Source organism: Microtus pennsylvanicus, chromosome 1, assembly GCF_037038515.1.
Source record: "Microtus pennsylvanicus isolate mMicPen1 chromosome 1, mMicPen1.hap1, whole genome shotgun sequence".
In the NCBI taxonomy this organism is placed as follows: Eukaryota; Metazoa; Chordata; class Mammalia; order Rodentia; family Cricetidae; genus Microtus; species Microtus pennsylvanicus.
Genome location: NC_134579.1, coordinates 98010269 through 98034048, shown reverse-complemented (window position 1 = coordinate 98034048; position 23780 = coordinate 98010269). Strand labels below are relative to the sequence as shown.

At 42.9% G+C, this 23780-nt stretch overlaps 3 protein-coding genes across 3 annotated transcripts in view; all 3 read left to right on the top strand.

Moving 5' to 3' along the window:
* Nucleotides 1-1723, top strand: part of LOC142851125 (paired immunoglobulin-like type 2 receptor alpha) — a 28449-nt gene extending 26726 nt beyond the window's left edge. Inside the window, exons 6-9 of the mRNA XM_075975037.1 lie at nt 399-445; nt 666-697; nt 857-986; nt 1282-1723. Coding sequence (XP_075831152.1) covers nt 399-445; nt 666-697; nt 857-982 — 205 coding nt within the window. The 3' untranslated portion in view covers nt 983-986; nt 1282-1723. The remainder of the gene's footprint in view (nt 1-398; nt 446-665; nt 698-856; nt 987-1281) is intronic.
* LOC142851204 (paired immunoglobulin-like type 2 receptor beta) overlaps nt 1-22128 on the top strand; it is an 82253-nt gene extending 60125 nt beyond the window's left edge. The window contains exon 5 of the mRNA XM_075975103.1: nt 21783-22128. The gene's annotated coding sequence lies outside the window, so the exon portion shown is untranslated. The remainder of the gene's footprint in view (nt 1-21782) is intronic.
* LOC142849494 (paired immunoglobulin-like type 2 receptor beta-2) lies at nt 5297-22128 on the top strand (the record flags this gene model as incomplete). The annotated part of the gene is made up of 5 exons (XM_075971775.1): nt 5297-5429; nt 12662-13048; nt 18816-19005; nt 21378-21435; nt 21783-22128. Coding segments are annotated over 4 exons (723 nt in total), but the record flags the coding sequence as incomplete, so codon positions are not given.
* Nucleotides 22129-23780: the final 1652 nt, after the last annotated feature.

Genomic DNA, 23780 nt, shown 5'->3' with positions numbered 1-23780 from the left:
TGCTGGGTTTAAAGGCGTGTGACACCACTGTGTGGCTGTGCCCAGCATAGTTTATATGGGTCCTTGGGGATCTAAATTTGGGTCTTCATGTTTGGGAAGCAGGCCCTTTGCCAACTGAATCATCTCTCCAGCCTCCACTTCATCTTCTGAGACAGGGTCTTTCACTGAATCTAGAGCTCATCTGTTAGTCCAGACTGGCCTTTGAACTCCAGGGACTTCTCTGCCTGTCTCTGCTTCTCCAGAATCCAGTTTTATGTGGGTGCTGGGGTCTGAGGTCAGGACGTCATGTTTATGTGACAAGCACTTCACTAACTGGGCCATCTCTCCAGCCAAGCACCTAATGTCTTAATTCTTTCTTGCCCCACCTCTAATCTGTTGCCCGTCTTGTTCTCATGCAGGGAACTCATTGAAAACACTGAGAAATGTGAGCAAGTTGAGCCCAAAGGTAAATTCTGCCAGCTTCCTGTTCCACACTTGGCTCTGCCTTCTTCTCCCAAGACCCCGCACTTACACAAGCATTCCCTCAGTGTTTTCACCCTGTCCCTTCCTCACCCTGTCCCTCCCATGGAACCAAGGTCCTCACCTCATGCTTGGAACTCCCAGCCATCTGTCTCCCTTCCTGTCACACACCTTGACTTCAGAACTCTGTGTTCCTTTTTCTCTAGGACAACATATGGACCCCAATGAGAACTCCAAGGTAAGCGATTCTGACTCAGGTCTGAAGGAGTTAAGGGGGTGTTGATGGAGACAGAAGGTTGGAGGCCAGAGGTGTTGGGGGACACTCAGGCTGCAGCTGCTGCTTTATGGAGCCTCAGCTGCACTGCTGCTATCTAATGCCCTGTCCCCACCCCCGCAGGACAACAACATCGTGTATGCCTCCATTGCCCTCTCAAGCCCGACCTCCCCAGGAACACCAGCCTGCCCGCCTGTCCATGAGAACCTCCAGGAAGAGACTGTATACTCCATCGTGAAGACCAAATGAGCGGGTGGGTGACCATCTCAGAGTCACCTTTGCTTCTAATAGGAAGACTCCCAGCTTCCACTGATAGTCACAGAGTCAGAAGCTCACAGGTCACAAATACCCATGGCCAGGACAGAAACTCACACGTCAGGAACTCAGAGAAACTGAGAAACTCCCAGATTCCTGTTCTAACTTCCTAGGCCTTTTTCATACAAATAAAAAGATCCACAGAATTTGTCTAAATGAATCTAGTTAAGGGTCACACTAGTGACCCTTAACTTCTGTCCCTCTGAGAACCCCTCCTCTCTCATTTTTTCTAGTGGCCCAAGGCAGGGGATGCTCCGAATGTTGGCAGCTGTTCACAGGATGTGCACCCATCATGTGGACAACAAGGTGTGGCCTTGTTGGAGTAGGTGAGGTCTTGCTGGAGTCAGTGTGGCCTTGTTGGAGTAGGTGTGGCCTTGTTTGAGTAGGTGTGGCCTTGTTAGAGTGGGTGTGGCCTTGTTAAAGTAGGTGTGGCCTTGTTGGAGTAGGCAGGGCAATGATAGCAGAAGTAGGTCCCTTGGAGTGGGATTATGTATTTCCAAAGCTCAAGCCTTGCCCAGTGTCTCTCTCCCCACTGCCTGTCAATGTGGATGTAGAACTCTTAGCTTCTTCTCCAGCACCAGGTCTGCCTGCATGACTCTGTGCTTCCCTTCGTGATGATAATGGACTAGACTTTGAAACTGTAAGCCAGCCACAATTAAATACTTTCCTTCATAAGAGTTGTCATGGTCATGGTGTCTGTTTACAGCAATGGGAGGTTTGTTGTAAGACACATGCAATGGAGCTGGAGAGATGATTCAGTCAGTAAAGCACTGGACACACAGGCATCAGGACCTGTGTTTGACAGGACAGTGGACAGACGGACAGTTTCATCAAGGAGGTTATCCGCAAGGTCAGGGCACACAGGGCTTGCACTGTGTGTTATTTAAGGGAAGTTTCTGGAATAGGATGATTCTGACAGACTCAGGAAGGTTGAGCCTGTTCTCTGCCACCACTGTCATGGAAAACACAGCTGGGTATAAAATCAGAGTCTGAATGCTGGGGACACTATCAGGAACTGGAGCCTGAAGAGTCACAGAGGCTACCCTGGGGAGGTCATGCTTACTGAGGATGAGAACTGGATATACACGTGGTGCAGAACCATAGTGTAAGGCGACTTGAGTGATTTGTATGTCCTTGTACAGGTGTGTGTGTTGGTGCAACTAAGTATGTGCTCATGTAGGTAGAGGTCAGGGGTCAACCTGAGGCAATACTACTCAGGGCACCATCTACTTTTGTGGTTTTTTTAGATTTTTGTTTCTTTGTTTATTTGGAATTTAGATTTTTGTTTTTGTTGTTGTTTTGTTTGTTCAATTTGTTTGTGTGTGTGTGTGTGTGTTTGAGTGAGTGAGTGAGTGAAGGGAGAGACAGAGATAAGAGAGACAAAGAGAAAAAGAGAGATTCATTCCATAAATTCTGTGATTCTTTAGAATCCTGATCCATCCATATACAGCTGTGGGTGAAATAGAATGATGTTGCAGAAGACTGATTACAGCATCCGGGACAGAAATCACGTCCTACAGCAGTGTCCTTATGGGGATTCATCTGTCTAGGAGTTGAAATTAGAACAGAGCCCATGACTTGGTTTTAAGGACCCAGCAGGTGGTAGCAGTGAGGCAGAGCTCATGAAGCAGCTGGGACCCTGTGGATCCCATCAGAGTCAATGAGTGAAAATCCCTGTGCTTCAACAGTTGACGATGTCAGGTCTAGTGAAGTCAGTTCCTCCGTGGGTGACTTAGCAATTGGGTGACCTTTCCCACAGACCACAGACAGTAGGGCAAAGGCAGATGAAGTCTGGAGATGAGTATTATGACCATGAGGGCCCCTCTCAGACCCCAATGAAGCTAAAGACAAGATTCATCTGGTGGAGTGCTTACCTGCCTGGCATGAGCAGAACCCTAAGTTCTACCTCCGACAGGAGAAAAACGGGCATGATATGGGCACACCTGTCACCCTGCACATGGGAGAGCAGGGAGAAGGATCTGTAGGAGTTATATAACAAGTTCAAGGCCCAGCCTGGGCTAAAGGAAACCCCATTCAATAAAGGGAGCAGCTTTCAGACAGGTACAGTAGGGCCCGTCCACTCTCATTACTAACCATCTGGAGTTAACTCATCCCAAAGATGCTGTGCCTCTTCGTCTTCAAGGGCAGGATGAATGGATAAAAAAGTGTTTCCTGCGGGCCAATGGAATTGAATTGATGACCCTGACATAAATGAACCCCTGATGTTGGACAAAGAAGCCAAAATAAAACAATGGGGAAAAGATTGCATCTTCAACAAATGGTGCTGGCAGAACTGTATGTTGACATATAAAAGAATGCAAATAGATATATATCTATTGCCATGAACAAAACTCAAGTCCAAGAAGATCAAAGACCTCACATAAATCCAGTTACACCAAATCTAATAGAAGAAAAAGTGGGAAGTAGCCTTGAATGCATGGGCTAAGGAGACCACTTCCTAAATATAACTCTAGTACCACAGACACTGAGAGCAACATTCAATAAGTAAAACCTCTTGAAACTGAAAAGCTTCTGTAAGGCAAAGAGCATGGTCAATAAAACAAAACAGCAGCCTACAAGAATAGGAAAAGATCTTCATCAAACCCACATCTAACAGAGATCTGATCTCCAAAATATATAAGGAACTCAAGAAACTAGACATCAAAATACCAAATAATCCAATTTTAAAATGGGGTACAAACATCTTACACCTGTAAGAAATGCCAAGATAAAAAACACTGATAACAACTTATGCTGAAGAGGTTGTGGGGTAAAGGGAACACTCCTGAATTGCTGGTGGGAGTGCAAACTGGTACAGCCCCTTTGGATGCCAGTGTGGCGATTTCTCAGAAAATTAGGAAACAACCTACCTCAAGACCCAGTAATACCACTTTTGGGCATATACCCAAAGGATGCTCAATCATATCACAAGGACATGTGCTCAACTATGTTCATAACAGCATTGTTTGTCATAGCCAGAACCTGCAAACAACCTGCATGCCCCTCAACCAAAGAATGGGTAAGGAAAATGTGGTACATTTACACAATGGAGTACTACATAGCAGAAAAAAATGACATCTTGAAATTTCCAGGCAAATGAATGGATCTAGAAAACATCATACTGAGTGAGGTAATCTGTTACAGGGAGCGGGGCCCACTGTTCTGGCCGCCCAGTAGTTTACACCCGAAATAATCACACAGAAACTGTATTAATTAAAACACTGCTTGGCCATTAGCTCTAGCCTTTTATTGGATAACTCTCACATCTTGATTTAATCCATTTCTATTAATCTGTGTTCACCATGAGGTCTTGGCTTACTGGGAAAGATTTAGCATGTCTGACCGGGCGTCTCCATGGCAGCTTTCTGACTCTGCTTTCTTCCTCCCAGAATTCAGTTCTGTTTCCCCGCCTACATAAGTTCTGGCCTATCACCAGGCCCAAAGCAGTTTCTTTATTAACCAATGAATGCAACACAAATACAGAAGGACCTCCCACACCAGTAACCCAGACCTAGAAAGACAAATGCCATATGTACTAACTCATAAGACATATGGCTTTTAGACATAAAGCAAAGGAAAACCAGCCTACAATTCACAATCCCAGAGAACATAGATAACAAAAAGGACCCTAAGAGAGACATGTAGGGTTAAGACAGCCCCCTTTAGAGGGTGGGGTTTGCCTCAGGCGAATGCCTGCCAATAAATGGTGCGCGGAGAGGCGGCTCGCCCCTTTTTCCTCCCTACCTGTACTACGCTGGAACTTTGGTTCTGTAAGTTTATCATTAAAGTGGTAAATTTCTTTGATATCTGCATTGCATTTATTTTGCGCGGGTACATTTGGCGCCTGCCCCGTGGGGCTTTGCCGAGAACCGGCCCCGAATTGGAGTCTCTTGCACCCCGGGCCGCTGCAGCGGTCTCTCTGGGCGCGCGTGGAAGCAGTTGAGATTCTGAGCAGTCTCTCTGGGCGTGCGCTGAAACAGCTGAGATTCTGAGCGACACGATTTTCCCTGCTGCTTGCTAGAGTATCAACCAGTGGGTTTGAAATCGACAGAGCCTTTTTAACAGCGCCTAAGTCTCTGTTCCGAGCCGCCCCAGCCAGATTTCCCGTGCCCTCTCACACCGGCGCGTGCGCGCGCGCTGCCTGACCGGGCTGTCTGTTCCCCTCCCACCACCGCCAGCGCTCGGGTCACGTGACAGCGGCCTGAGAGCCTCGAAAAAAAAAAGCCGGCATCCATTTGATTTGTTTACTTTGCTGGCTTTTCTTTACTTATCAGCCTGGTGTCTGTTTCAATTTTGTTTTTGAGTCATTTTATTTCAGATTTAGGACACGTGGATTCAATTGGACTCTTTCGCCACCACTGGCAGGAACCAGTTATTACAGGTAAGAGAATTTTTTCTTTTATAAATAATGTCTGAGAACGTGATGATTTCAGATTTCAATAGCTTTTTTGAGTGCACCATTTGGGAGATCTTACAAGAGGTGTCTACCACACCACATATATGGATATTCCTGGGATTCTTAATTTTCCTTAGCACTATTTGGTTTGATAATAGGAAAATGATCAAATCTCTTAAGGCAGAGGTTGAACGTCTGAAAACTACTGAGAACGACAACAATCTTCTCAAGAATCAGTTTGAAGTTCTCCAGGAAGAAAACAAATCTTTGTTTAACATGACTCGGTTAACTGAGCAAAATCTAGAAAAGGTACAGGCTGATGTTAAGGAAAAATTCATTACTATGGAAGAAGGAACAGCTGAATTAGATCGTAAGTTCCAGCAGTCCCTTTCTGTAGGAACTGAAACATTAACTGAGAGAATCAAAACTGCTGAATGTGACAATCGAATTTTGTCTAAAGCTTATGACAGATTGGCGGAAAGATTGTCAATACAAGAAGGCACGGTTTATGCCATAAAAATTATGTCCAAAGGTGACAAGTTATCTCTACTGGACAAATTTCATACTTTAGAATCCTCAATGAAGGCTTTATTTTTATTTATTTTTTTAAATATTTATTTATTATGTATACAGTATACAATATTCTGTCTGTGTGTATGTCTGCAGACCAGAAGAGGGCAGCAGACCTCATTACAGATGGTTATGAGCCACCATGTGGTTGCTGGGAATTGAACTCATGACCTTTGGAAGAGCAGGCAACGCTCTTAACCACTGAGCCATCTCTCCAGCCCCCCAATGAAGGCTTTAGAACATAATTCTGGGCAGGAGATTCAGACATTACAAAAAGCAATGGTGAATAGAATTGAAAAGATTGAGGAATTTCTAAATTCTGATGAAGAAGAGCAAAGGGTAGAAAGGCAAATTTTAACTACATCTGTGGATAAATCCCTCCGGGACAATTTTCACAAAGCTCTACCTACAGCCCTACATGCCTTTCCTGTAATAACAACAGAAAAGGTGATTGGTTCCAGAAACCCTAGGGTCATCAAGGAAGATACATGGGAGCCTGTCCGTATGAATGATCTCAAAGAAATTAAACAGGCCATCATGTCTTTTGGGATGCACTCCTCTTTTGTTAAAGAGATGCTAAAATCTTGGGCCACAACAAGCAGAGCAACCCCCTTGGACTGGCTCCAGCTGAGCTCCGCGGTCCTTGAGAGTGGACCGCAATTAAAATGGAAATGCTTATTCAGGCAAGAGGCTAGACTTTTAGAACAGCAGGAAAAGGCGAAGGGAATTGACGTTTCCCTAGATAAAATTCTAGGTGAAGGGCTCTTTTCCGACCCTCAGGAACAAGCTAATTTGGATGAAAACATACTCTCCATGTGTACTACAGCAGCCTTAAGGGCTTGGGACAGAGTACAAGACCCAGGACAGAGAATGGAATCATTTGTCACAGTTAAACAGGGTCAGAGAGAACCCTTTAGTGACTTTTTACAAAGATTAACTAAGGCTGTACAAATAGGGATACCTGACCCAGAAGCAAGACGTATAATAATTGAGTCTTTGGCTTACAAAAATGCTAATGTGGAATGCAAAAGGATCTTGAAGCCTTTAATGTTCAGATCAGCGTCCTTGGAAGAATGGGTCTTGCATACACTAGATGTTGACACATTTGACTATGGCACTGAAGCATGGGTAGAAGAAGCAATTTCCAATGGTAAAAGGAGACACCAGAATACCAAATGTTTTAATTGTGGCAAAATGGGTCATATGAAAAGGAATTGTAAACAACGGGTTTTCAGAAATAATAATAATGCGTCTTCTAGAAATAACAGGAATAGAAGGAATCAGCCTTCAGGTTTATGTAGAAGATGTGGGAAAGGCAGACACTGGACGAATGAATGCAGGTCTACAAGAGATAGACAAGGCAACCTGATACAGACGGGAAACGTGAGAGGGGGGGCCTCTCAGGCCCCCATGGCAAACATGGTTCAGTCATTTCCAGTTTCTGCAGAGAACATGCCTCGTCAGGACAATTAGAAAGCCACATGTCTACTGTTACAAGCAATAGTAATCAGACAGATGAGTTACATGTATTTTGGCAAACTTCTATAAATGATCAAAGACCTAAGCTGAGAGTGTGTGTAAATGGCATTTTTATTAATGGCCTGCTGGACACAGGTGCTGATGTAAGTATCATTACCCCAGAATCTTGGCATCCATATTGGCCTCTTCAGAATGTAAATGTTCAGGTCCTGGGAATTGGAACCCTATCTCGAGTAAGGCAGAGCACGAGATGGGTTGAATGTATAGGGCCTGAGGGACAAATAGGAAAATTAAGGCCTTATGTAGCCAATATTGCAATGAATTTATGGGGTCGTGACCTATTACAACAATGGAATACTCAAATTAACATTCCTGCTACTTCTAGAGCCCATATTTCTGAAAAGAATATTAAAAGTTATTACAAACGGACAAAACCGGCCATTAGGGCTGTGCAAGAACAAGCAATTGATGTCCCTTCAGAAATACCAACAGCCTTGCCTCTAAAATGGTTGACTGAGAAACCAATATGGACAAAGCAATGGCCGTTAGCTGAGGAAAAGTTACAGGCTTTAGAACAGCTGGTACAAGAGCAACTAGATGCTGGACATATAGAAGAATCTACCAGCCCTTGGAATTCTCCTGTATTTGTGGTTAAGAAAAAATCAGGTAAATGGAGAATGGTGACAGATCTCAGGGCCATCAACAAGGTTATTCAACCTATGGGCCCTCTGCAATCTGGAATTCCGTTGCCCTCTTTATTACCAAAAGAATGGCCTCTCATAGTTATTGATTTAAAGGATTGTTTTTTCACTATACCTTTGCAAAAAGAAGATAGAGAAAAATTTGCCTTCACAGTGCCTACTTATAACAATTCTCAACCTTCGAGGAGGTACCACTGGACCGTCCTCCCCCAGGGTATGTTAAATAGCCCCTCCCTGTGCCAATATTTTGTGAACCAACCATTGCAAATAATACGCAAGAAATTTCCCAAATCTATTGTATACCATTACATGGACGACATATTGTTATCTGATTCAAACATAGATACCTTGAACAGACTGTTTGAAGAAATACAGATACTGTTACCTAAATGGGGATTGCAAATTGCTCCTGAAAAGATTCAGAAGGGAGATTCTGTTAATTATTTAGGTTATAGAATAGGTTTGCAAAAAATTAAGACACAGAAGGCACAAATTCGGAGAGATCGCCTACGGACTCTTAATGACTTTCAAAGACTGTTAGGAGACATTTCCAGTTTACGACCAACTATTGGAATAACACCTGATCTAATAATTCATTTGAACAAGACCTTGGATGGTGATAAAGATTTAAACAGTCCCAGAGAATTAACAGCTGAAGCAGAAAAGGAACTGACAATGATTGAGGAGAAATTACAACAGGCACATGTGGACAGAGTGAATCCAGAGCTCGATTGTATTCTCGTCATATTACCATCAAAAATTTCTCCTACAGGAATTTTAATGCAGAGAGATGATATTATCTTGGAAGGATCTTTTTACCACATAAACCAAGTAAGAAACTGAAAACTTATGTGGAAAAAGTCTCTGAGTTAATTATAAAAGGCAAGCTGAGACTTCGTCAACTAGCAGGCATAGACCCAGCAGAAATTATAGTGCCTTTCACTGCTGATGAACTAAAGAAATTATGGGAAGATAATGAACCATGGCAAAGAGCTTGTGCTAATTTTTTGGGAGACATTAATAACAACTATCCAAAAAGCAAGCGGCTCAACTTCATAAAGAGAACTTCTTGGATCCTTCCTCGAATAGTCTGTGATGCTCCAATAACTGGAGCCCGTACATTCTATACTGATGCCAATAAATCAGGGAAGGCAGGTTACAAATCAGAAGACTTGTGTAAGGTGGAACAAAGTCCTTATGATTCTGATCAGAATGCAGAATTATATGCCATTCTTATGGTACTAAGAGATTTTAAAGAACCTATTAATATAGTTACTGATTCACAATATGCAGAAAGAGTTATTTTACATATTGAAACTGCTGAATTTATACCTGATGACACAGAACTAACCTCATTGTTTATCCAGGTTCAAGATTTGATCAGGAACAGGCTTTGCCCTATGTACATAACACACATCCGATCCCATACGGGTCTGCCAGGTCCTCTAGCACAAGGTAATGCAGAAATTGATCAATTATTGATTGGTAGTGTGCTACAAGCCTCTGAATTTCATAAAAAACATCATGTTAATAGCAAAGGTTTGAAGAAAGAGTTTTCTATTACATGGCAACAAGCTAAGGAGATTGTGAAGAAATGCCCTACCTGCTCTTTCTATAACCAAATGCCAGTGCCAGCAGGAGCTAATCCAAAGGGCACTCATAGAAATGAAATCTAGCAGATGGATGTGTTCCACTTTGCAGAATTTGGCAAATTGAAGTATGTTCATCACATCATCGACACTTATTCAGGCTTTCAGTGGGCAACTGCTTTAAGTTCAGAAAAAGCTGATTCAGTAATCACTCATTTATTAGAAGTCATGGCTATCATGGGTATACCTACACAAATAAAGTCAGATAATGGTCCTGCTTATGTCTCTAGGAAAATGAAACGGTTTTTCGATCATTACAATATCAAGCATGTTACAGGTATACCATACAATCCTACAGGTCAAGCAGTCATAGAAAGATCAAATCGACCTATAAAGGATATGTTGAACAAACAGAAAGGAGTAGAAAACACCCCCAGAAATAGGTTACATAATGCTTTGTTAACCTTGAATTTTCTCAACGCTAATGAGAAGGGAACGACGGCTGCAGAAAGACATTGGATAATGGAAAAGTCTGCTGAACTAAATCAACCAGTTTATTTCAAGGATGTACTGACCTCACAATGGAAGCCAGGAGATGTGCTGCGTTGGGGAAGGGGTTTTGCTCTTATCTCCACAGGTGAGGAAAAATTATGGATACCGTCAAAATTAATAAAGGTTCAGTTTGAGGAAGAGAAGTCACTTGGAAAAGATAAATGACAATTCATTCACAAGGATGACCGACATTCAGATGGTAAGGATTACTGATAGGATGGGGGCAGGGTTCTTTTCTTATCTCCACAGGAAAATATTCATCTCCAAAGAATTTGAGGGACCCTGAATATGTAATTACTGATGGATGGAAAATAGTTACGACCCACTAAACATCAACAATAAAATTCTATACATATCGTAAGTATTGATTATATATATATATATATATATTTATATGTTTTATTGAACACTTCTTTATAAATGTGTAGAGCTGGTTTTGGAGTTGGACTATGGCTCAGTCCTTCTTCAATTCCAAGCCTGTTGATAAGAGATATTTCAAAGTTTCTGTCTCAGGTCAGGAGCCATGAAATGGGACAGAATAAGAATAATTTTATACTTGATAAACTTTCTTTGCCTTCCCTCACATCTGTGTCTTTCTTTATATGTCAGTACATGTCCTTGTTGTTAATGTTTAAATTTCCCATAACAAGCAACATATTTTCCTACAGTAATCTTTGAAGTTTCCAGGATGAAGATGGGGCCCCACAACATCAACTCAATCTGGTTTTTATGACGTCATGAATTTTTTTTTAAGCACTAATTTTAGACCTGTTTTTTGGTACCAACTGCAAGAGACAATTTCATATGATGCACATTTTTGACAACGCTCTGGCCGGACCTTCTCATAACACTCAGAGACTAGTTATAATTTTCTTAAGTCAAAGGTTAATTTGGGAATTTTACCATCATTTGCTTTCACAGGGGCCCCTAAGAAGAACGTCGCCCCCATGTCAGCTAGAAGCAATCTAAGAGGACGACGTCCCCTCTCCCAACAGAGTTTGCCCACAGGGTTAGGGACATCTTTTAGTGGTTGGTTTAGGGTTGAGGGGATGGGGAGATATTGTATGGATTTAGGGGTATATTCTTAAAAAAAGAGGGGGATTAACTGGGTTGATGGGATGATTGGTATTTGTGACTTACTGTTTTTAGAAAATTATATTGGTACTGTTTCTTGTATATTGATGTATTGAATATTGAATGTGAGTGTTCCTACCTCTATTTTGGTATAAGAGTATGCTTATATTGTATGGATACATCTATCATATCACAATGTACATTTCTACCTCTGGTACTATTTATGTAATAACATTGTTTACATTTGATAAGTAATGACATTGTTTACAGGTGAAGATCATTGTCTTCATACATTGCACAATTGTTTATTCTCTTAGTTTTCAAATTAGATAGGTATTGAGAATTATATGTTTGTCATATTATTTTTAGGTTAATCAGGTCTTTTAGATACATAGAGATTATTTTTAGTATAGATAGTATAATCTTCAGCCTCTTTGAAGAGCTGTAGAAAATGGCCTTTAATCTAACCTAGAATTCTGTGCCATCGAGACACAATTTACTCCTGGCAACACCACTCTACTCCCGAGAGAACGTTGAGCACCAAAGACACTCCACTGGGAGCTTGTCTTCTTGGCAGAACTGGCCTTTGGGTTAAGAAAAACCCATACCTCAACTACTGACTAAGATATAAAACAGGATTGTCTTATCTTGCCAAGACAGGGTAGGATAATCCTAAGAAAGTTCCTTGCATTTGAGAATGGTATGTCAGTTATGTTAGGCCTTAGCCAAAGTTGGTTGACTCAACATTGCAAACGAGATTTTGGGTGATTGCCCAGGCAGTCAGTTGTCTCTGTCATTTGTTGCACATTTTGGATATCTCTCTTTTGTTAAGTAATATTTACTCCCTTCTCAGATCTTTGATGGAGTTGAAGATTATTTAATTGTAGTTACTCTTTAGCAAAACTTTTGCTCTCAATATTGTTTGTTATATTTATCATTTGTTATTATTGTTATAGTTATATTTGGTTTAGTTGTGTCTTATTTAGACAAAAGGGGGAGATGTAGGGTTAAGACAGCCCCCTTTAGAGGGCGGGGTTTGCCTCAGGCGAATGCCTGCCAATAAATGGTGCGCGAAGAGGTGGCTCGCCCCTTTTTCCTCCCTACCTGTACTACGCTGGAACTTTGGTTCTGTAAGTTTATCATTAAAGTGGTAAATTTCTTTGATATCTGCATTGCCTTTATTTTGTGCCGGTACATCTGGGTTGTTCTCTCCAAGTCCTGCAGAGACATAAAATTTCCCCATCCTTCCCAGGTAACTCAGCAGAATCCAACAGAGGAAATACCTTTGGTGTCAACCAACCAGCACGCCTCTTTGGTGTCCAGGGCGGCTCCATCGAGATCCCCTTCTCCTTCTACTTCCCTTGGGAGTTGGCAAAGGATCCACAGATGTGGATTCTCTGGAGATGGAAGCACTTCCATGGGGAATTTATCTACAACTCCTCCTTGGGTTTCATACACGAGCATTTCAAGGACCGGCTCGTTCTGAACTGGACACAGCCTCAGACATCTGGAGTCCTCAGAATCCTGGACTTGCAGGAGAAGGACCAGACAGTGTACATCTGCCGAGTTAGTCTGAAAACGACAAAAGGCATAGAGATGGTGCAGTCTATTGATGGGACCCGAATCATCATCACTCGTGGTGAGCCACCTTTGCTCAGTCTTTGATGCCTCTGGCTTCCTTGTCCCCTGATGTCACCTCAGACTCCAGAATTCTGACCCTGGTTTAAAATTCCTTTTCTTTGGCTCTGACACAGGATCTTTCCACTGTGGTTGTGACAAGTCTTTGCTGTGTCCTCTGACCTGTCTGTCACCCTCTGCTCAGATGGAACCCCACACACTCTAGGTCTCAGCATGAGGCCTTCCCTCTAGTTCACCCCCTTTCTGTCCAAACTAACCCTGCAGTCCTGGTCACTTTCCCTTTCCCTGAGATCTTGAGGTGGGTTGACATCTCCAGGATGTAGCTGACTCACTTGGTCCTGTGTCAGGGCTCCAGTTAGTCCCCATATGGAGCATCTCCACACAGCTCCAAGCTAAGGCCAGATCAGCAGTAGGTGTCCTACAATCCAACTATTAACTGCCATCTGTCACCACAGTCCCCTGTGTCTCATCCTAGCTCCCAGGACACATCCCTCACCTCTCCCTACCCACTCTCTGGTTCAGGAAATCAAGAGATAAGGCACCTCAAGGATGATTCTCACCCTTTTAGCAGCAGGGGTTTCCTGTCTTCAGACTGAACCATTGTAGCTTAGGGAGGGCCCTTTTATTGTTCTCCAACTTACATCTTTTAGCAAGTTGATTTTCACACCCCGACACCTCTCATCTAAGCTGACCAAATCCTCAGATGAAGAATGCCTGAGGTGTTCTGAGCACTGCTTCAACCAAGTTTGCACAGGCTTTGCACCTTCAGAAAATTCTCAGGCAAAAATCATATAAAGGGCACAGGAGGCAAAATGTAGCAGTCACAAAAGGCAGATTAAGGCTAGATTACAACACTCTGGAAACAAACCAGGTGTAGCTCTGTAGGAATTCTCCCAACAACTCCATTATATAAATCTCCATTTCCCAACTCCCCTCTCTCCTTCCTTACTCTCCTGCCCTCAGCCTCTCCCACACAGGCCCAAGGGTCTTGGGAACTAAAGTCTCCGTTTTTATGATGTGGATGCTTTGTCTTTTGCCTCTCCTCTGAAGCAGAAGTAACTGAAGACCCAGGCACTGGGAACACTGTGTGGAACATTATGTTTCTATTACCCCTGCACCCTTTAAATGGCCCTGCAGGAGCTGGGGACTCTGTGTGCTTCCTTGTTGACCACAACCTTGCTCTGCTGCTCTTTTTTTTTTTTTTTAATATTTTGGTCTTTTGGTTTTTATAAGACAGGATCTCACCATTTAGTGCTGGTTTTTCTGGAACTCACAGAACTCTGCCTATCTCTGTCTCCCGAGTGCTGAGATAAAGGCCTGTGCCACACATCCAGCAGTGGCTGTTGACTGGATTAAAGCCAGCCTGTGAGAGGATGCCCACAGCACAGTTCTTGTGCAGTCTCTACGGCTGCCATGTTGACCTGATGTAATGTCTAACCACAGCTGCCAGGGCTCAGGGATGGAAGAGAAAGGAGATGCATCTTGGGTCTAGATTTTCAACCTTCTAATGAAAAAGACCCTTTAATACAACTCCCCTTGTTGTGGTGACCCCCCCACCATAAAATTATTTTCACTGCTACTTCATATCTATAATTTTGCTACTGTTATGAATCATACTGTATATATCTGATTGCTTGTTATATCATATTCTACCACTGTGGGGGTAGCCAACCCCAGTTTGGGAACTGGTGGTCTAGTGTTTCCAAACAGATAAAAGTGGAAACTGACCTTAGTAAGGATTGCAGAGCGGATTAATGTATGCTGCCCTGTACTGAGCTGGACACCTACGATCAAAATTACATATTTTCTGTTATACCTTTTGTGCATTTTGTATGTGTCATCATGAGGGTCTGTTAATTTAGGTGTGTGTGTGTGTGTGTGTGTGTGTGTCTGTGTGTGAAAGTGTTGACAATTCTTTTTTATTGATTTTTATTGAGCTCTACATTTTTTGATTTTAGTTTGAAGTCAATTTTGTTAGATATTGGTATAGCCACACCCGCTTGTTTCTTAGGTCCTTTTGGTTGAAAAACCTTTTCCCAACCCTTCACTCTGAGGTAATGTCTGTCTTTGTGGATAAGGTGTGTTTCTTGTAAACAGAAGAATGTTGGATCCTATTTTTGTATCCATTCTCTTAACCTGTGCCTTTTTATAGGTGAATTGAGCCCATTGATATTAAGTGATATTAATGACCAGTGTTTGTAAACTCCGGTTATTTTTTTTTTTTTTGGTGGTAGTGGTAGTATTTCTGATTTTGTTAATTTGGATGTTCTCTCTCTGCATTTTGGTTAGTTTGGATAAAGGTTTGTTTATTTTGTTGATTTTCTCAAAGAACCAGCTCTTTGTCTCATTGATTATATGTATTCTTTTCTATTTTGTTGATTTCAGCTTTCCATATGATTATTTCATGCCCTCTAGTTTTTTTTTTTAGGTGAGTTTGCTTCTTTTTGTTCTAAAGTTTTCAAATGTTCTGTTAATTCACTACTGTGGGATCTTTTCAGCTTCTTTATGTAGGCATGACGTGCTATAAACTTGCCTCTTAACACTGCTATCATTGTGTCCCATAAATTTGGGTATGTTGTATGGTCATTTTCATTGAATTTTAGGAAGTCTTTAGTTTCTCCCTTTATTTCTTCCTTGACCCATTGATGATTCTGGTGAGCATTGTTTAATTTTCATGTGTTTGTGGGTTTTCTGAAATTAGTATTGCTGATGACTTCTAGTTTGATACCGTGGTGATCTGATAAGGTACATTGGGTTATTCCAAAAATTTTTGTGTTTGTTGAGGTTTGTTCTGTTACTGAGTATGTGGTCAGTTTTTGAGAAGGTTCCGTGAGGAGCTGAGAAGAAGGTATATTCTTTTCTGTTTGGATGGAATATTCTATAGATGTCTGTTAAGTCCATTTGAGTCATAACATCTGTTAGTTTTCTTATTTCTCTGTTCAATTTTTTTCTGACTGACCTGTCCAGTGGTGAGAGGGGAATGTTGAAGTCTTCCACTTTTAGTGTGTGGGGTTTAATATATGATTTAAGCTTTATAAGTGTTTCTTTCACATATTAGGGTGCCCTTATATTTTGGGCATAGATGTTCAGTATTTAAATTTTCTCATGATGGATTTTTCCTGTGACTAATATGAAATGACCTTCTTTGTCTCTTTTGACTGATTTTATCTTGCAGTCTATTTTGTTAGATATTAGGATAGCTACACGTGCTTGTTTCTTAGGTCCATTTGATTGGTATATTTTTCCCAACCCTTTACTCTGAGACAATGTCTGTCTTTGAGGTTGAGATGTATTTCTTGTATGCAGAAGAAGGATAGATTCTGTTTTCATATCCAATCTGTTAGTCTGTGCCTTTTTATAGGTGGGTTGAGTCCATATATTAAGCGATATTAATAACCAGTGGTTGCTATCTCCTGTTAACTTAGTTTTCATCGTTGGTGATGTTAATTTGTGCATTTTTTTCTTCATTGGGATTTGCTGTAACGAGATCATCAATGTCTGTGTTTTTGTTTGTTTTTGTTGGTGTAGTCATCTTCCTTGGTTTAGAGTTTCCTTCTAGTATTTTGTGTAGGGCTAGGTTTGTGGCTAGGTATTGGTGAAATCTAGATTTGTCATGGAATATCTTGTTTTGTCATTCTATTTTTACTGGGTTTAGTAGTCTGGGCTGGCATCCATGGTCTTCTAATATCTGCATAACATTTGACCATGACTTCTGGCTTTCATCGTCTCCAATGAGAAGTCAGGTGTAATTCTAACAGGTCTACGTTTATATGCTACTGGCCTTTTTTCTTTGCAGTTCTTAATATTCTTTCTTTACTCTGTATGTTTAGTGTTTTGATTAATATGTGGCGAGAGGACTTTATTTTTAGAACCAGTCTATTTGGTGTTATGTAAGCTTCTTGTATCTTCACAGGCTTATCTTTCTTTAGGTAGGGAAAGTTTTCTTCTATGATTCTGTTAAATAAATTTTCTGTGTCTTAGAGTTGAACTTCTTCTCCTTCTTCTATACCTATTATTCTAGGATTTGGCCTTTTAATGGTGTCCCATATTTCCTAGATATTTTGGGTTAAGCTTTTGTTAGATTTAATGTTTTCTTTAACTGATGAGTCTATTTCCTCTATTGTGTCTTCAGCGCTTGAGATTCTCTCTTCCATCTCTTGTATTCTGCTGTTCATGCTTGCGTTTGTGATCTTTTTCTTGTGATTTCTGTTTCTATAATTCCTTTGGCTTATGTTTTCTTTATTGTTTCTATTTCAGTTTTCAATTCCTGAATGGTTTCTTTTATATGTTTAATTTCTTTTTCTTGGGTTTCTTTAAGTGATTTGCTGATATGCTCCAATTTTTTGTTTGTCTTTTCCTCAATTTCTTTAAGGAATATCTCATTTTATCTTTAAGAATTTCAAACATTCTCTTGAAGTTATTTTTTTAGGTCATCTTCTTCCGGTTCATCCATTTTTGGTTGTTCAAATATTGTTGTTGAGGGGTCTTTAGGTTTTACTGGTGTTGTGTTACTCTTTGTGGTATAGCATGTAATCTTACCTTTTCTATTCTTCTTTTCCTCTAATAGGTGTGGTTGGGGATGTCTAAGATTCTGTTGAATAATCTTCTAGGTGCCAGTGAATCCAAACCTCTGATGGTCGTTCCTTGTTGTAAGTAAGTGCCACAGTTCTAGTTACCCCATTGGTTACTCTGTGTTCCTGGAGGTAGCTCAGTGTTCCTGTGCTTTGCTGTGTTCCCTTGGAGTTTGCTGTCTCAGGTCTACTTTGGCCTAGGTTGCCAGCTTTGCACTGTTTCAGTAATTCCTGGTCTGGATCTCCTCCTGCAGAAGTCGCTAGCTTGGACTAGAACCTGTTCCTGTGAAGATGGCTGACTCTGGATCTGGTCACTGGCTCAATCTTGATCCATCAGTGTCCCGGGACTGGATTGGCTCCAGGAACTGGATTTACTTCTGGCTTCTTCTCCCAGTGGAGCTATTTGCTGTCTGTCCTAGGTAGCTGATTGTGTCCCCCTCCTGCTCTGGTGGAGACTGCTAACTCTGAATAGGATTGGTGGCTCAATACTGATCTGCCAATGTCTCAGGACTGGGTTGGCTTCTGGGACTGCATTTGCTCCTGGCTTCTGTTCCCCAAGCATTGACAATTCTTCATATACATTCAGAGGCTAGAGGAAATATTCAGGAGCCATTCCCTTATTTTCTGAGACAGGGTCACTCACTAGCTTCAAGTTTGCCAAATAGACTAGGCTGGCTAACCAGTGAGCCCCAGGGACATGCCTGTCTCCGCCTCCTTTTACTGGGACACAGCTCACTCAACTCTGTTTGGTGTGAAACTAAATATACAGAGACAGGCTGGCTTTAACTCACATAGATCTGCCTGCCTCTGCCTCTAGGGCTAAGATTAAAGGCCATGCCCAGCACTCCAGGCTCTTCAAATGGATTCTAGGGATCAAACTCGGGGTGTAAATTTCCTGAGAGCAATCACGATACAGACTGAGACATCTGTTTGTTCCATGCATTTATGATCAAAACAACTGTATTTGTATACCTTAATTATCTGTGACTAAATGTAAATCTGAGGACACACAGCCAGGACAGGTGGAGGTGTGCACTGAGCTTGCTCTCCTGGAGTCTCAGCCTTCAGCATGTGTTCCCCTCTGTGAACTTCTAACAGCTGCTCCCCATCCCACCTCCCACAGAGGAGACAAGATGTGACACTCCTCCCATCCCTCCTCATCCAGGGAGGATCTGCTCACTCCTCATCTCTCTCCAGCAGTCAGAACCACCACGAAGAGCCCCTCCATCATCACCTCTGCAGTCACCACAGCTGGACTGGAGGACACAGAGGGCCAGAAGAATCCTTCATTTGTGAACATAGGAGCCACGATTGGGGTGGTGGTGGCCACGGCTGTGCTCATAACCCCCGTCTATGTGATGCTGATCTTCCTCTTGTGGAAGAAAAGGTGAGTGGTCCAGGACAGGCTCTCACCTGAGCTTACCTCTGAGTTTTGTCAGTTGTGGGACATGGAGATTGGTAAATGTATTAGTCAGGGTTCTCTAGGGTCACAGAATTTATGGAATGGATATATGTATAAATATATAGTGAAATATATTTTTGAATATAAGGAATATATGGGAATTTATTGAAATAGTTTATGGCTGCCATACAAAAATGACTAACTGTGAATGGAAAGACCAAGGACCTAGTAGCTTCTCAGTCCCATGAGGCTGGTGTCTCAGCTGCTCTGCTGGGATCTTGACTATGGAAATAAATGTGATGACGGAGGTGAAGGCAAGTAGGTGAAGGATTCCTGCTTCCCTTGTCCTTGCACTGGCTCCCAGCAGAAGGTGTGGCCCAGATGAAAGGTGCCTTCCAGAATCATGGTCTGGCTCAAAGACATGCTGTCTTCCTCCCTAAAGATCCAGATCACAAGTGTGACCCTTCATTACTGGATTATAGTTCATTCCCGATTCAGTCCAGTTGACAAGAACAGCCATCACAGGAAACGTGTGGGACAGGGTACAGAGAACATGAGGACAGAAAAGAATTGAACTCAACCAGGACTGAATCTGCTCCTAATTCCTTAGAGTCCCAGCTGGAAATTAAAGGTTCAAGTGCAGATGAACACAGCCTGCTCCTAAGGAATTCAAGGGACTTGCAGGAGCCCCGGGGCCTAACTGCTCATTTGGAAAGAGCTGTGGCTGCTAAACAAGGTCTGAGGTAGAGCAGCCTTCAGGGTCATAATCACACAGGAGATGAGACCGTGAAAACAGAGAACTGCTTGAGGTGGGGATATGGTATCAACACAGAAATTAAACAACGGTGTGCAATAGACCCACGGGTGAAAAGAACATGTCTGGGAGAACCTACACTAAGAGAGGTGAAAGATTTGTATCCTAAAAACTTCACACTGCTGAGAAAAATAGCAGAGCAGCCAGGATTCAGATCAGTTGGTAAAGTGTTTACCCTTAAACACAAAACCATGGGTACCATCCCTAGGGGTCACAGATAAAGTTGACTACGTTGGCAGATACTGGACAGAAAGGTGCAGTAGGATCCATGAGGCTCACTATGCTGCCAGGCTTGCCCAATCAGGGAACCCCAATCAAGGGCAGACCTGTCCCCAAAACTATAGAGGACAGCTCCTGCAGGATGATACCCAAGGTTGTCCTCTACCACCCACATGTGTGTGCATATGCAAATCTACACATACATATATGTACTGCACAGAAATAAAATTATGAAAAGTAAGGACATTTGAATAATGGAAAATTTTATACAATAACTCTTTACAATGAAAAATGTAAATGTAGTTTCTATTCAAATACCAATGGCTTTACTGGAAAGACAAATGATTTTTCTCTAAAATCAAAAGGATTCTAAGAAACAAACATGGGAACACAGTAGGGAACATTTAATCCCAGCATTGAGAAGTACGTGGGCGGCAGAATTAAGAGTTCAAGCTGTTATGAAGTTACATAGAAAGTTGAAGGTTGGGGCCGGGCGGTGGTGGCGCACGCCTTTAATCCCAGCACTCAGGAGGCAGAGGCAGGCGGATCTCTGTGAGTTCGAGACCAGCCTGGTCTACAAGAGCTAGTTCCAGGACAGGCTCCAAAGCCACAGAGAAACCCTGTCTCGAAAAAAAAAAAAAAAAACAAAAAAAAAAAGGAAGTTGAAGGTCAACCTGGCTTCCACAAGATCTTGAACACACATTAAACAAAAGTAAAGTGTGGACTGGATTCAGAGCAGACTTAAATCCATGGTAAGTAGACTACAGGACAGGAGCAGAGATGAGCAGATAGTGGAGTGTAATGGAAAGCCCAGAAATACAGACATGAACATGCAGGCCCTGGTTTTCAGAAGGGCTCAGCCCTGCAATGGATAAGAAGAGCAGCTGAGAGGTGGAGAGCAGCAGTCTGAGAGGCAGCAGATCTGACTGGGATTTGAACCCCGAGACTGAATCTGCAGGGAGCAGCAGCTGCACTCACAGGGAAGCCAGGGAGCCAGGTTCCAGGTAGACAAAAGGGAGGCCTGGTGAGTGCAGAGCAGGGAGAGCAGGGAGGGGACATGAGTTCAAGACAGGGGAAGGAAGCAAAGGGAGAAGGACATGGACAAGGGGCAATGGACAGGAGAGCTGTCTTCTGATTGGCTGTGCTGTGCAGAAGGACAGCGGACCACTGGCCTCAGGTCCTGCAGACTCTCAGATCTGTCCCTGATTGGCTGCTACAGAGCTGTTTGCTGCCCTGGGCCCCTAATGTTGAACACAGAGAACAGCTGAGAGGCAGACAGAGGATCATCATGGCTGCCACACTGACATTGGTTCTTCTCCTACAGGCCAGCAGACTAAAGCTGAAACCCCAGCCAGGTGAGCAGCTGACATCCCAAGGAGCAGGTGAGGGGCTGCTTGAGGAAGTTTGTTATGAGAGACAGACAGAAGCATGGAGCAATCTGTCCAGCCAGTCTAGTATAATTGCTGAGTTCCAGGCCAATGAGAGACCATGTCATAAAAAAATAATTGGATTCTTCAAGGGGATAAATTATGGTCATGGCATTTTCTAAGTTTACTTTAAATGAAGGGTTTGAAAATTACATATTAATGGACAAAAGAAAAGTGGGGAGCAGAGAGATGGTTCAGTGGGAGAAGGTGTCTGCAGCCAAGACCAATGGCCTGCATTCATTTGGGGACCTAAATGGGGCAAGTAGAAAACTGACTACAGAAAACTGTCCTCTCCTTCTCAGGCACAGCACTGTTAGTCCCCAACTAGTGGAACTCCAGGGGCCAGCATCGCTCACTAGGGTGGTGAATTTCATTCGAATTAAGGCTTGGTGGCCACACATCCTACATCTTCAACCCCTTCCTTCACCAAAGCCTGGAAATCAGAGAGCAGGGCTGTACCCTGTGCTGTGAAACATCCGTCCATGGACAGGTACAGGAAGAGAACCCTACTTCTGCAATGTGCACTTGAATTCCTTTCCTCGGAACCCAGTCAATCTGTCTGTCTCTGGTCCTGAGATCCCAACTCTGCTGTTACCTATCTGTCCATGGAATTAATAACATTTTTAATAAATATCTTCCTCCCAGCAATGCCTATCCTGTCTCTCATAACACCCCATGTGAGACCTTAGAGAACAGCAGATTGTGTCCATGAGCTGGGACACAGAGAAGCAGAGACTATGGTCCACACTGAGAACCACTGCATGAGAACCCTGTTCCTCTCTCCATTCTCCCTGGACACTGACATCTCAGCCTCAGGCCCTGGACACTCCATGCTCCTCCTCTGGTGACAGACCATGGCTTGCTTAGGTCCAATATTTAATATCCTTTCCTCACAGGCCCAACTACAAACACTCGTTTTCCTTATTTCCTGCTGTGTGGATGTTCTGATCTCTGGGGTCTCCCCTAAGACAAGACTTCCTTCCCAAGCCAGCCTGCCTTAACATTTGATAGTCAGCGGGTCAGCTTCTACCAAAGAGCATGCTGGGATATAAGGACAGCATCCACACTGACCAATAAGGATGAAATCCAGGCTGCTTTCACAGCCAGAAGAGATGCATGGGCATTTGGCAGTGTGGCTGTAGTTGGCCCCCATATGCCCATAGGGAGTGGCACTATTAGGAGGCATAGCTTTGTTGGAGTAGGTGTGGCCTTCTTGGAGGAAGTGTGTCATTGGGGAACTGGGTTGTATGTCTCCAATGCTCAGGCTACACTTAGCGTAGATACTGTTCACTTCATGATACCTGTGGATTCAGAAGGATAACTCTCAGCTCCTTTTCCAGCACCATGTCTGCCTACATGCTGCTATGTCCCACCATGAAGACAATGCACTAAACCTCTGAAACTGGAAGCCACCCCAAATTAATTATTACCTTCATAGGATCTGCCATGCTCATGGTGCCTCTTGTCAACAATAGAAACCCTAAGACAGTCATGCATGATTCAGATCCACCAATTACAGCCCTGCATAGATGCAGCTCTTATTCCATCAGTGACAAGTCTCAAATGTGTATCAATCAGAGGCCTTTGCTGAGTTACTGGAAATTGTCCTATCCCTATGGGAGTAGCTGAAGCTAGGAGGGGTAATGGAGAAGTCACCAAGGCTTCTCACGACTAAAGTAGAGTCTCCTGAGGCAGCTGTGAGTAACTGGATCCAAGCCTCTGAGACTGAACTCAGCAGCAGTGAACTTGTGAACTTGAAGACAAGAGAATCTAAAGAAACAGTTTTTCGTTAGATTCACCGAACTAAATTTGTGACTATTAATAGTTGGCTTAAGCAATATAGAAAGTTGAGGAGGAAATTGAGAGTTTCTCAGTTTCTGTGACCTCAAACTCAATGACATGTGTGTTCCTTCCTCTGCTTTGGTTATCTGCAGAACCTGGAAGACTAATGCAGAGGAGCAGATGGCTGATCTGGTCACCACACCACTCACTAGACTTGTAGGACACTGTATAGAGTCTCTTCTTGGGGCTCCCCTCTACAGGGATGCACGGGGGTGCTCACATTGAGGATGGAGAACACATCACAGATGTTGATGTCATCAAGAGGAGAAAAGAGGGTTCAGATGGGGGCGGAGCAAATGTGCTACTGTGATGTCCTAGTGCAGCCTGAGTGTCCTGTCTACACCACAGGCCATCATCCTCCACCCTCTCTCTAGGATCTGCTCAACTCTCTCGGGACCCAGTCTAGGCAGCTGCACTGGGTTTCTTTTGGGCATTCTTAAATATCACTGGGGATAAAA